Consider the following 12,908-nt stretch of genomic DNA (forward strand, 5'->3'; position numbering starts at 1 on the left):
CTGCAGCTAAAATCAGGTAACAGCAGATTATTCAGTAAGGAAATGAACTATTATTCACTGAAAAACCTTTATCCCGTGAAAAGAGCCACAAACATAATATACAATTTGATTCTTTAAACGTCGGACCCTTTAAAAAGTACATCAAAAACGGACAGCCCTGCTTAATCCTTGCAACAACAAAAAAGGTCCATTGGAGTGAATGGAGATGTTGCAACTCTCTATTATATGGCTCTGGCGTTAGCTAATGATCACACTTTTTTTTATTCACATGAGCATGAGGTCATTGCCTCCACCTCTGCATGTCATCCTGGAGGCTTTTTAAACCTTGTTTCAAATCGGCCATTTTGGAGAAAGAAAAAACTGGTTTGAACCCATAGAGGGCACTCTTGCTGCCTGAAAATGATACAGTTTGTACAATTCTAAGAGTTTAGTCTCAAATGTCTCAAAAAGATATTTTGACCAGAATCACTTACACACCACCTCAAAAGCCATATATATTGGTTAAAAGCGGAAAAAAGTGTTTTAGGGAGTTACACTTTAGAGCCACATCCTTGGTGCACAATCATGGAAAGTGACACAGACCATCTGTCACAAGCTAGATGTATTCCAGACGAGAAGCCTTAGGAGGATATTGAGGATATTTTGGCCTAGGACAATCTCAAAAAAAGACCTTTACAGGAGAACTGGCATGACCCCACTGTCAAATGTGATCAAAAACAGAAGGTGGATATGGATCGGACATGTTTGCAGAATGGACCCAAGTGCTATCCCAAGGGAAGCCATGAGATGGACACCCCACCAGGAAAAAGAAAATGAGGCAGACCCAAAAGAGACATGGTGAAGATCTGTAGACAAGGAAATGAAACAACTGGGATGTACCTGGGGTCAAGTGCAGCATTGGGCAGCAGACAGGCAGCATTGGCGTTCGTTGGTAAAGACCTTGGCCTCTATCTTGGAGGGAATAGACCCCACCGTGGAACGGATTTGACTATGAGCAGGGAAAACATGATAGTGGAAGCCACTAGTTCAGACGTAGGTGGGAAGAAGCGTCAGGTTGGCAGCGTGGCAGCAGCTCGTGCTGGTCACGTCACGTCCGTGTTGACGCCGCCTAGTCACATTTTCGTGGAGCCGCACGCCCCCTCCGCCGAGCTGCGCCGATAGGACGGCCAGCTGGACGGCCAGCTGGCGCAGTCGGGCAGCGGCGCTGGTGATTTCACGTAAGCACAAAACCAGTTTAGGGTTGACTAACCTAATCTCTGTCTACCCATGAACATTAAAACGTTGTGGTAGGCTACCAGAAAATTTTCATGGGACCCATTAGTGCAGACTCTATTTTTCTATTTTTTTTTACTTGTACCTCATCCAGCACCGAGAATTTAGCATTTTTTATGTGCGTAGCTGCTTTTGTCTACTTTCTTGTAGGCTATTACCTGGACTGGTGAACATTCACACCTCACACTTCACACAACACGACTAAACACGATCAATGCCTAGCCAGCATCTAAAAGCTGGTTTTGAATTTTGGAACTGAAATACCGGTAGCCTATCTCAGCTTTCAAAAGGTCCCTCAATGATTTCCCTAAACATACTTTCAAACAAGGAAATATAATTCTAACTATAATCCTCTTCTTTTGACGGCATATTGCCCATCCCAAATCCCTGGGCCTTTCTAGTGTTCAGAAGATTTTTGAATTCACTGAAAACTTCCACATACTGAAAATCCCCCAGGCTATTTGAGTTCAAGTGTTTGGTGATGAGCCAAACTTACAGACATGTGTCTGTTTCCATAGCATCACCACCGCAACCCTATTTTTATCAGAGTAATTTGACTGTTGCCAGGTAATGCTGTCTGATCTTCACACTTTACTATCATCACACGATCATCACAGGAAAGCACCGTTCAGTTTCCCCCACTCTGCATTCGATCTTATCGTTTTTCTATTTAATCTTGTAGTTACTGTGGGGGGGGGGGGGGGGGGGCATATTTTCCATTTTCTTGATGAGTTGGTGTTGATGACACGCTCTGCACCCCCTACTTAAAAACAGTTCCAGCATCCCTGGTGGTGGTGGTGACTGGTCAGCTATTCATTTTTCCATAAACCATTCAATTTTTTTTTTTAATCTGGTTTTCCCCTTCTTGTGTCCGAGTGTAAAGTCGGAAGGAAGGGGGGTAGGGGGGCACCCTAGGTGCTTCAGGGCCCAGGGGCCCCTGGGGGTGTTAATCTGGCCTTGAGTGTACTTCAGTCTATTGAAGTTCCACACAGGCTCTGTCAATGTGTAGATGAAAATATTCCACAATTAATGCGAATTTCCAGATGATCGCGCTACACCATCTATCTATCTATCTATCTATCTATCTATCTATCTATCTATATATATATATATATATATATATATATATATATATATATATAATTATGTGTCTCTGTGTGTGTGTGTGTGTGTGTGTGTGTATATATACACAGTATATATTATTATTATTATATATTGAGTAAGGGCTCTGTCTGTCTGTCTGTCTGTCTGTCTGTCTGTCTGTCTGTCTGTCCCACTGATGGCTGTCCCACTGATGATGTCTTCAGTGATGTCATAAATTCACTCTCTCTCTCAGACACACACACAAGAGACAGACACACACACACACACACACACACACACACACACACACACACACACACACACACAAAGTCCCAGTGATGTCATCAGTGATGTCATAAATTTTGGCATTAGTGATGTCAGAGGCATTGTGACATCACATACATACACACACACACACACACACACACACACACACACACACGAGACAGACACACACACGCACACACACACACACACACACACACACAAAGTCCCACGGGTGATGTCATCAGTGATGTCATAAATTGTGACATCATCAGTGATGTCAGAGGCATTGTGACATTATCAGTGATGCCATAAGAGGTTGTGATCTCATCAGTGATGTCATAAAAGCTTTTCCTATACACATGATCCCTATCTCCCAATTTTACCAAGTATTTTGTCTCCATGAATATCAACTGTAGGCCTATTCCAGATGTGCTGGAATTCCCTTTTCTTGATCACGGAGATAAAATTGGTTTGGCAAAAAAACAAAACGTTGATGTAAAGTAGCAAGCTACTTTTATTTTGGCATGTAGCCTGTACATTTCACTGGCAGATTAATGGCAGGTGGTTAACTCCGGCCCACAAATTCATGCTTTATCTGTCTACAATGAGAGAGTATTAAATTCTTAACTCATTGAGTGCCAAGGACGGACATGTTCGTCATTTCAAATAGTAACGTAGAGTGCCAAGGACGGACATGTTCGTCAATTGCGTTTTTTGACGGTGGGGCGTCGATCAAAGCCTTCTGCCTCTGATGTACAAATATTATAGCCATTGGATGTGTCTAACCTATTTTACAGAACCCTTAGGTGGCGACAGTGCTCTCCACATAACAGAAAGGCAAGGAAAAAACAAAGAAGAAGTCGTTATGGAAACGGAAATCGCATCGCATCCGTATGCATCGATATGCTGAAGCACGTTACTGCAGCTGTGCCTGCAGCAGCCAATCTGCTCCCACAATTGAGCCGGACAGCACATCCGCACATCCACACCGTGGAGTTGTTATTATTCTCAACTGGAAGCATCGTTGCCGGTGACAAACACACGCGGAACGCTGTAAAAAAGCAGGATGTCGATGTCCCTTCACTGTGCGCACAGCAAACTCAGCAGAGAGCCACCACAGACAGGAGGAGGAGTGTGCAGTTGAGGCGAGGCGGGGCGGGGCGGGGCGGGGGGGGGGGGGGGGCACGCAGAGCAGCGCGCAACACCCAGACAGACCCAGGCAGCAGGACAGGATTGACAAACGCAAGCCAGAATATCCGATGCCCACCAGCAGCAAATCAAGACCAGCAAGAAGCTGCAACCAGCAGCGCACGCAGGGGCCAGCGCTGCTGGTTGTAGCTAAAAAATATTATTCTGCCAAACAGAATTCCCTGGCCTTCACTGTTTTATTGAAGGAAATTATTTTTGAGGTGTGACTACATTAGAAAAGATTAGCTTCAGAGTCAGTGATGTGCTTGAAATGTGTAATTTCACAAAAGGCCAATTATCTCAGCTTCTAGAAAAAAATTGCTCTTTTTGGATGAATCAAGCTATCTTCTCCGGCTCATAACTAAAGAACGGAAAATGGGATCAATAAACTTTTTTTTGCAGATGATAGAATAGAGTCTCATCGTTCTTTGTGCGTGTTCAGTGTTTACATAGTAATATCACACAATATTCTGTGGGCCTCGAGAAATCACTGAAAACGCTCTGAAACTCTGGCACTGGGAGCATCCTTCTCCAAAAGTGGCTGGCACTCAATGAGTTAATTACCATTGCTGGAAAGAGTGCACTGATTGACAAGATAACCGGTGTCGGCTGGAAGGCAGAGAGAGACTGGAAGGCAGAGAGAGACGAAGAGAGAGAGAGAGAGAGAGAGAGAGAGGGAAAGAAAGATTGAGAGCAAATGGAAGGCCATGAGAAAGTCACAGGATATTAGAGAAAATGTCAATCACAGCAGCTAATTTATAGGAGCAAGACATTTAAATCAACTATTGCCACCAACTACACTGTATCACTGTAACTAAACTGTACTTGTAGATTATTTATTTGTTTACATTTTGAATGTATCTATAGCTTGTAAATCAATATCTGATACCAGACACCTGCTTAGCTGTGGCAACACTGGGCAGGTTGAAATCTAGAGGAGCTGGCGTGCTCTGTCGTATGTGTGTATGTTCGTCTGTTTGTTTGTATCCGAGGTGCTCTTGGTGAGGGGAACAAGTGAAAAAGATGGTGCCAGAGGCCACTTACTGTAGAGGTGGTGGTCTCTAGCGCGTCCAAGGCGACACTCAGAGAGGGAGAAAAAGAATGGAAAGATAGAAAAGTAGTGAAAAAGTGGTTGCCTACTGGGCAGGTTGTTTAAAACAGTCATGTTCAATTGCAAGACAGAAAAAGAAAAAAGGAAATAGTATTGTGTAAATAGCAGGTACACTGATTTCCAAGCACATAATATTTACAGCAATGCAACACAGGCTGGTGTCCTGGCACTAGGTTTGGGTGTGACGCCTTAATCCTACATCAGTCCAGACCACTGAATGGTTTTGCCTAAATCCTATGTCAGTCCAGACCACTGAATGTAACTGTCTGTTTTTCAGGAGATCAAGTCTAAGATGGAGGAGCTTGGTCCTCTCATCCCAGTGTTGGAGGCTTACAAGGCGGACGCCCGGCTGGTGGCTCAGTTCAAGGAGGAGGTGCAGAACGTCACAATGCTCCTCAGCTCCTTACAGGAGACACTGGGAGGCTTCGACTACCAGGATCTTCACAGCCGAGTTAGCAGCCTGGAGGACAGACTGAAAGCCTGCATGCAGAAGCTGGGTGGGCTTACCTACTGCTGCATTTTACTACTGCCCTACTGCAGTTTAGATGTGTAGTGTACATAAATGTCATAAATGTATTTGCACATTGATAGAATCAATTATACTAACAAATATTCACACCTGTACTCTCTCTGTCTATCTATCTGTCTGTCTGTCTGTCTCTAAGCCTGTGGAAAGTTGACAGGAATCTCTGAACCAGTCACAGTCAAAACATCAGGATCCAGGTTTGGATCATGGATGACCGACCCCATCGCTCCTGCAGGAGACAACAGAGTAAATTTATATTATAACTATATACTAAATACAGTGGGTCATTGATAGTAATATAGAACATGCTATATACAATATCATGCTATAATGATCCATCTGCTGGCTCCTACAGTAAGCAAGGGATGTACAATGTGGTTCTGAAACAGTGAACATAGTATAATCCTAGAAAGAATGTATTGTAAGATTAAATGAGACGAACTTCTTTGATCCGTGAGGGGGTAAAGATATAAGGCTGTACTTAATAAGAGGTGCACTCATACACCATTGATACCCCACTTACGGCCCGCGGGCCGGCGCCCCCTGTGTGGCCCGCGATGCAATGGCAAAAAAAATAAAAATAAAAATCTTACAGTGCACCTGAACGCAACATGCAAGATACCCGCTTAATAAGTGTCCAAATGTTCATGTCATTCTGGCCAATACTCCACTTCTGTTATAGCATTTCAGTCTGGAATATGGAATATCTTTCAATAATCTATGATTTAGCTGCTAAATTGTCAAATACTGCCATCTGGCTCGCTACCCAGGCACTTATGTGTGTACTCAACCTAACTAACTTAACCTAACTAACTATCCAGTGTGCACAACATTGTCAGACTAAACTCCGGCTGACACCCCAAAAACCTACAATCCGCTACAGAAAAATGTATATTGTTTGTTTATTAGAAGGACAACCACAAATCAAGTCGGGTCCAATTTTTTAATTAAAATACTGGCGGCACAACCATAGTCCCACAACCCACAGCACTTCTCTCAAAGCAACAGGCTTTTGAGGGCTTTTCCACTGACACCTTTGGCTGCGTCAAGCCATGCCGTGCTGATTTTAGTTTCCATTATTATTATGATTATGATTATTATGATTATTTTTTTGCTAAACCGTGCCGAGCTGTGCTTGACACAGACCTACCCCGGGGTGGGCCCAAAGTGCGCCAGACCCGCCTCCAAAATGGGCTGCCTAACCACGGACAACCCAGTGATGACCCCCCCCTTAGCTGTGCTGTGCTGCGAGCAGAGCAATGTGAAACTCTCATGGAGAGAGCAGAGAGAAAGACATTTTTTTAAAGCCTCTGTGTTTTAGCTCTCAGTATGTCTGGAGCTTTTAACTGAATCTCTGTGCTTTAAGGTTTAGCTTATCTCGCTTTCCTCGTCGCTCAGAGCCGTGTCAAGTTACTGCTGAGCTAGTCTGACTGGGTTGAAGCAGCATGTTGGACTTAGCTCTCATTGGTGCCGACCATTTCAGTCGGTGCCGGATGGAAATCCCATTCCGCTCCCTGCAAGCTCTGCAATTGGCTCCGACCCGCCCTGACTGCAGCTGCGACCAGATTTGGATTTCCTTTCCAGGACCCCCGTGTCAAATCTGTATGTTTCTGCTGCTGTATGTGTCGAATCTGCCGAGCTCAAATGCCTGCGCCGCTGCCTTTGAAACAATAACAATAGCAGCGCTATCCGCTAGCTCGTTGCTACACGCTGAAAATGATGGATTATGCAATGAAGCAGCCTGCATGGTACGTTCGGTGGATGGCTGTAAAGAGCCTTTTCCCCCCTCTCGTCAACAGTGAAAGCGTCCCCAGCCAGACTCTGGCAAGCGAGACTACTGCTGAGCTAATGAAAGCATTCCCTGCTGCTACTCCTTCCTATTAAAATCTTAAAAGGCCATGTGATTCCCCACAGTATGAGCCAAAAGCCAGGAGATGAGTCCTTTATCACGGTCTGTCTCTCAAAGCTATAGGGTTGCCATCTTTCATGCAGAAAAATAAAGGACGCCGCTCTTTAGGGCCACGATGCAGCCATTTTGTAAAATGGTTATAAAAATGCCAATCTGCAATGCCCCAATATCCAGATGTCTTCTATATTAAGCTATTTTCTTAATATATTAAGATTAAGATATATTAGATATTGTTTTATCACAAAACGAACAATAGCCACACAAATAGGCCTGTAATGTACACACATAATATAATGAAATGACCAATTACTTTGTAAAAGTCCATATCATTTTGAATGACTATTTTTATTTGGTTCTCAGGCTTACTAGGATCTATATTATGTCTGGTATTGCATGTGTGTCCAATGGGATAGGAAATATTGACAAATCGATTGTGGCCATTTTGAAAAATGTCTGCCACGGCCACCAGGGGGCAAATTTGCGATGCCCCAATATCTAGTTTTGTTCAGAATATATATCTGAACACATCTGCAAAATTTGGTGCTTTTTATCACAAAATGAACGATTGGTCTCATATATTGAGCTATGCCGCCCCCACTATTTGTTGTGTTTGTGAGGGCCAGATTTTCTAGTAGGCTATTCAATATTTTTTTTTAACCAACGTTGCTATGTCACAATTTCGGCTCCAAAATTGTAAAATGGTAACGTTCTGAGATTTTAGGTTTAGAGTTAGGGTAGGGGAAGGGGTTAGAATCTCCGGAAACCACAGCCACCCCTGGATAAACGTACGTTACCATTTTACAATTTCGGAGCCGAAAAACGTTGCTATAAAAAAAAAAGAGAGAGATCGGGTTGCTAAAATAACAGTTTACGAGCTACAACACTGATCAGATCCAATTGTATATAGGCTATCTATAAATCTATCTATATATAGATGATATATTATACATTATAAAACGGCTCTCTCAAATCAAGCAATCTGATTGGTTCACAGCCATTGTATAATTCCAGTAACCGAGTTCAATAACCCATGGCCATGGGTTATTGGTTGCCATGGCAACTCTCTTACTAAAAGGCAGCGCTGCGCTCGAGCCAAACAGCTTTCTCCTGATCTGCTGTATGGAGGGTCACTAGTCCTTCAAGTCTTTGTACAATGAGTCATTATGGACGCATGATGGCGCAACTCTCTTACTAAAAGGCTTTGGTTACCTCAAAAACAAAATGGCGGAGACAGCTTTCAGATCCTTGTGAATCGATCTTCGCTTATAACTTTACTAATACTTCGCAGAAAATGATGTTTTGTACAAGAATAGACGCGGGCTAATGTCTTAACCCCTCTCTCGCGCGCCCTCACTCTTAACCCCGCATTTCTAAATAAGACGTAACGTTACTTGGTGTCGGCATACGGCTCTGGTGTCGGGCTTTGCAAAAAGCTCTCAGCAAGCGCCAGGATTGGCCAATGTCGACTTCAGTCTCCAGAACGATCCAATCAAATCACCCGCACGTCTATCTTCTTGCTAGAGGTCCCGCCTTACAGTAGTGTTTCAACTGACTCTATCAGAATACCATGCCAGTCTGACTTATAGTATTATTATTATTATATTATTATACTTGGAAACCGTTTTATAAAAGCAATATAGCACTCGAGCTGCGTGGTGTTGTGGAATATATCCCGCTGATAAGCTGTTATCCCACTCGGCCTGCGGCCTCGTGGGATAACAGCTTATCAGCGGGATATATTCGCCACAACACACTTGCTCTCATGCTATATTGCTTAATTATAAGATATCAAATTAGATCATATAATACAATTAAGAGAATATATTATAATATAATATGATATTTAGGTGATTGATGAAAAGACACAAAAACATCGGGCTAAAATGTAGCCTATTTATTTCTGGGGTGAAAAAATATCTCAAAATCAAACACGTAGGCTATTTGATTTTAAGGTGTAGCCTACACCAACACACAACATCATCCTGAAATGAAATATGTTTGACAAGTATCCTTCATACTTTTGCCACTAACAGCTACAGCGGACAGGCTCGTCAACGCTTTTCTGCGCTGGATATGCTAGGTTTCGACCTAGCCTTGTTTTTTTTTCGAACAATGTTAAAATGAAAAAAATAATACATAAAAAAATAAATAAGAAAACAAAACAAATTATAGCTGCTGCGCAGCAATGAGTCGTGGCCGGGAAAGTCTCAAGGCTTTATGCTATTATGACATCAAAATTGCTCGAGTGACATCAGTGATGGCATCACAATTGCTTGAGTGACTGATGACATCACAAATACAACCTAATTGCCCTAGGTAATTAAGGCAATTAGGTTATACATGGGGGCATAATTCAACATTTTGATACACTGTGGGCTGAATTTTTGACCAATCGAAAATCTGTTTCATACTTTTGTGTAGGACAGTCTAACGATGCAGATGCTGAAGTTTGGTGTCGTTTGAAGAAAAAGGAGGAGTGTGGGAGGAGTAGGGTTTAATTAGTTTTACAGTTTTTGCAGTTTTGCGGTCTTTAGACTTCATAATTGGCCATAGGTTGCATTGTACAAAAGTTTCTCCTCATTTGGGCCCACATTTCGGTGAAAGTTGCAAAGCTGTAGCACGTATGCCTGATTTTTTATGATTTTTCAAAGTTTGAAACTTTAGACGGTCGCTGTAGTGCCACCGTTTGGCATGGGACTGGACCGATGTGCAAAGTTTGGTTAGTTTTCATGCATGGGAACTTGAACTTCCCGGGAGAAGAAGAATAATAATAATACAGGCAAATACAATACGTGGCCCTGCCGCTTCGCTGGCCCGGCCACTAATTAGACAGTTTCAGTTTCAACACAAAAATGCTCAAAAAGGGCTTAGAATGAAGTGTAAAACTTTTCTAGTCCTACCCCTTCTTAATACATTATCAATCAAATAACTTTGAAAAGACATCAAATAAATTCAAGAACTAACAAACGAACAGGAAATACATACAATGCATGGAAACGGTTACAACCAAAGAGACAGCACGACTTATAACTATTCACTTGCTTGATGGCTGAGCATAATATAACATAATCAGAGTTGTTCATTTTCTTCTCATGTGCACTATATTGATTCATATATTAAATTAATGTTTATTTATGTATTTGACTGTAAAATTCAACATTAAACAAATCACATGATAATAATGTAGCCTAGAGAGGCACTTCAGCAGCCAAGATATGGCAGTTAGGTAGAAAATCAGTCCCTTGTGGTGTGATTCATTGACCTCTTCCTAGAAAATACAACCAGATAGGAAATCTAATCGATCAGAACATGATGTCCCATCATAGAAGGAATTAAAAAGCTGTCATTACCGTACACTAAAATGAAAAATAACTAACCCTAACCCACCCGGGACTTGTTGCTAAACTCACCGCGCTCAGTCACCACTGCTTGTTCACCAGCTGCTGCTCCTGGTTGAAAGCCAGCCCCGTTTGCCATTTTATTCTATGGACCCTTTACTACTGGCTATTTATGAACAGGCCATTTGTATTCCTTCTCACTAACACAGTCAAGTGTTTGATTCATTATATTCACGTATGTATTTTTGCAACTTGGAGAGAGTTTTCGCTGGAAATGGTGAAGTAGGAGCAGCCATTTTCCCACCGCCATTCTGCAAAGGCCCGGCCCATCTCTGCTCTCTCATTAGCTCACACCGGATCAGAGCCAGGCTGTCATCGTAAATAATCTGTTCTTAATGATTTGATAAAAGAGCCAATTAGAGAGCAGAGGCCTGACCCTTATTGATGCCTAAAACTAACCAATCTAGCCCACAAAGCCACCAACCAGGTGCAGAGTAGGGCGGGTTTTCATCATGCAATGCAGGTGGGATGAAAATATAGAACAAACCGTGTCCCGTATTGGTTCAAAACGGGATGCATGATTTAACTGGTAGATACTGGACAATTCCGTATTTTAAGCGACGGATGGCAACCCTACTCAAAGCGCTGACAGAGATCTACCAGAAGAAGTTTACCTAGATCTAACTAACCAACAATCAATAACAAAACATAAAATGTCAAATATTACATACAAAATGTTTTACAGCTCTTGATTATTGTTATTGTTTTACACAATTGTAATTGTTAATTATTTTCCCCCTCCCATTCAGGTCTGGTACATGGATGGTTACCACAACAACCGCTTTGTTAGGGAGTACGAGTCGATGTCTGACTTCATGGCATCAGACAACTTCACGTCTCACCGCCTCCCCCACCCGTGGTCTGGCACCGGGCAGGTGGTTTTTAACGGCTCACTTTACTTCAATAAGTTCCAGAGTCACATGATCATCAAGTTTGACTTCAGCTCTTCGCTCATCAGTCGCTCTCGGCAGCTGGACTTTGCCGGCTATAACAACATGTATCACTACAGCTGGGGAGGGCACTCTGACATCGACCTTATGGTGGACGAAGGCGGGCTCTGGGCTGTCTATGCCACCAATCAGAATGCAGGAAACATCGTCATCAGCCAATTAAACCCCACCACTCTGCAGATCATTCGTAGTTGGACCACCAATCATCCGAAGCGCAGCGCAGGCGAGGCGTTTATGATATGTGGAACATTGTACGTTACCAATGGTTACTCTGGTGGAACCAAGGTGTACTATGCCTACTCCACCAACTCCTCTACCTACGAATACATTGACATCCCTCTGATGAATAGATACAGCCACCTGTCTATGCTCGACTACAACCCCCGAGACAGAGCCCTCTACGCCTGGAACAATGGTCACCAAGTTCTTTATAACGTTACATTGTTTCATATGATACAATAACACTAACCCTCTATGCCTGGAACCATGGTAACCAAGTTCTTTATAACGTTACATTGTTTCATAATACAATAACACTAACCCTCTATGCCTGGAACCATGGTAACCAAGTTCTTTATAACGTTATATTGTTTCTGATACAATAACACTAACCCTCTACGCCTGGAACAATGGTCATCATGTTCTTTATAACGTTACATTGTTTCATATGATACAATAAAAAGTACAAAAAGGCACGCACATCCAGTGAGGGATTTAAAGTCAGGTGCAGGACTGAAGTACAGATAAGTAATAAAAATAGAGTCCGCACACTGGCAGCTGCTCCCAAATATTTATTCGACCACAAAAAAGTGTGACGTTTCGGGCAAAGCCCTTCCTCAGACATAAATGAAGTGTAGGGACACACCCCTTAAGTACCCTCGCAGGGGTCACCTGACACATCATGTGATACATAAAATTAAACATACAGTGCACTTGTTCATATAATCAAATGGCAACTGGCAATATCAAAACATAATTGTCTCAAAGGACAATAATGGAAGTATTCAGAACAACTTGAATATCACATAAACTGGGGCTATCAGGCATAAACCGTCATAATGAAATGTAATATTTAAGAAGAAAGTGTGATGTAAACTAATACAAGGTGGTCTCTACTACTTTAAAATTGTGGTAGTAGTAAAAAAGTATATGAAGATACCACAGCTGTGAAGAAAATGACACAGGACAGAGATACTAGACATGA

The 12,908-nt window shown here is 42.5% G+C and overlaps 1 protein-coding gene across 1 annotated transcript in view; it reads left to right on the forward strand.

Moving 5' to 3' along the window:
- LOC310783411 (noelin-like) overlaps positions 1-12,166 on the forward strand; it is a gene marked incomplete at both ends in the record, with an annotated part of 51,009 nt that extends 38,843 nt beyond the window's left edge. The window contains 3 exons of the mRNA XM_083644272.1: positions 5,199-5,418; positions 5,587-5,693; positions 11,504-12,166. Coding sequence (XP_083500398.1) covers positions 5,199-5,418; positions 5,587-5,693; positions 11,504-12,166 — 990 coding nt within the window. The remainder of the gene's footprint in view (positions 1-5,198; positions 5,419-5,586; positions 5,694-11,503) is intronic.
- Between the last annotated feature and the right edge of the window lie 742 nt (positions 12,167-12,908).

This window comes from Poromitra crassiceps (genome assembly GCF_964638095.1).
Source record: "Poromitra crassiceps genome assembly, chromosome: 10".
Lineage (NCBI taxonomy): Eukaryota > Metazoa > Chordata > Actinopteri > Beryciformes > Melamphaidae > Poromitra > Poromitra crassiceps.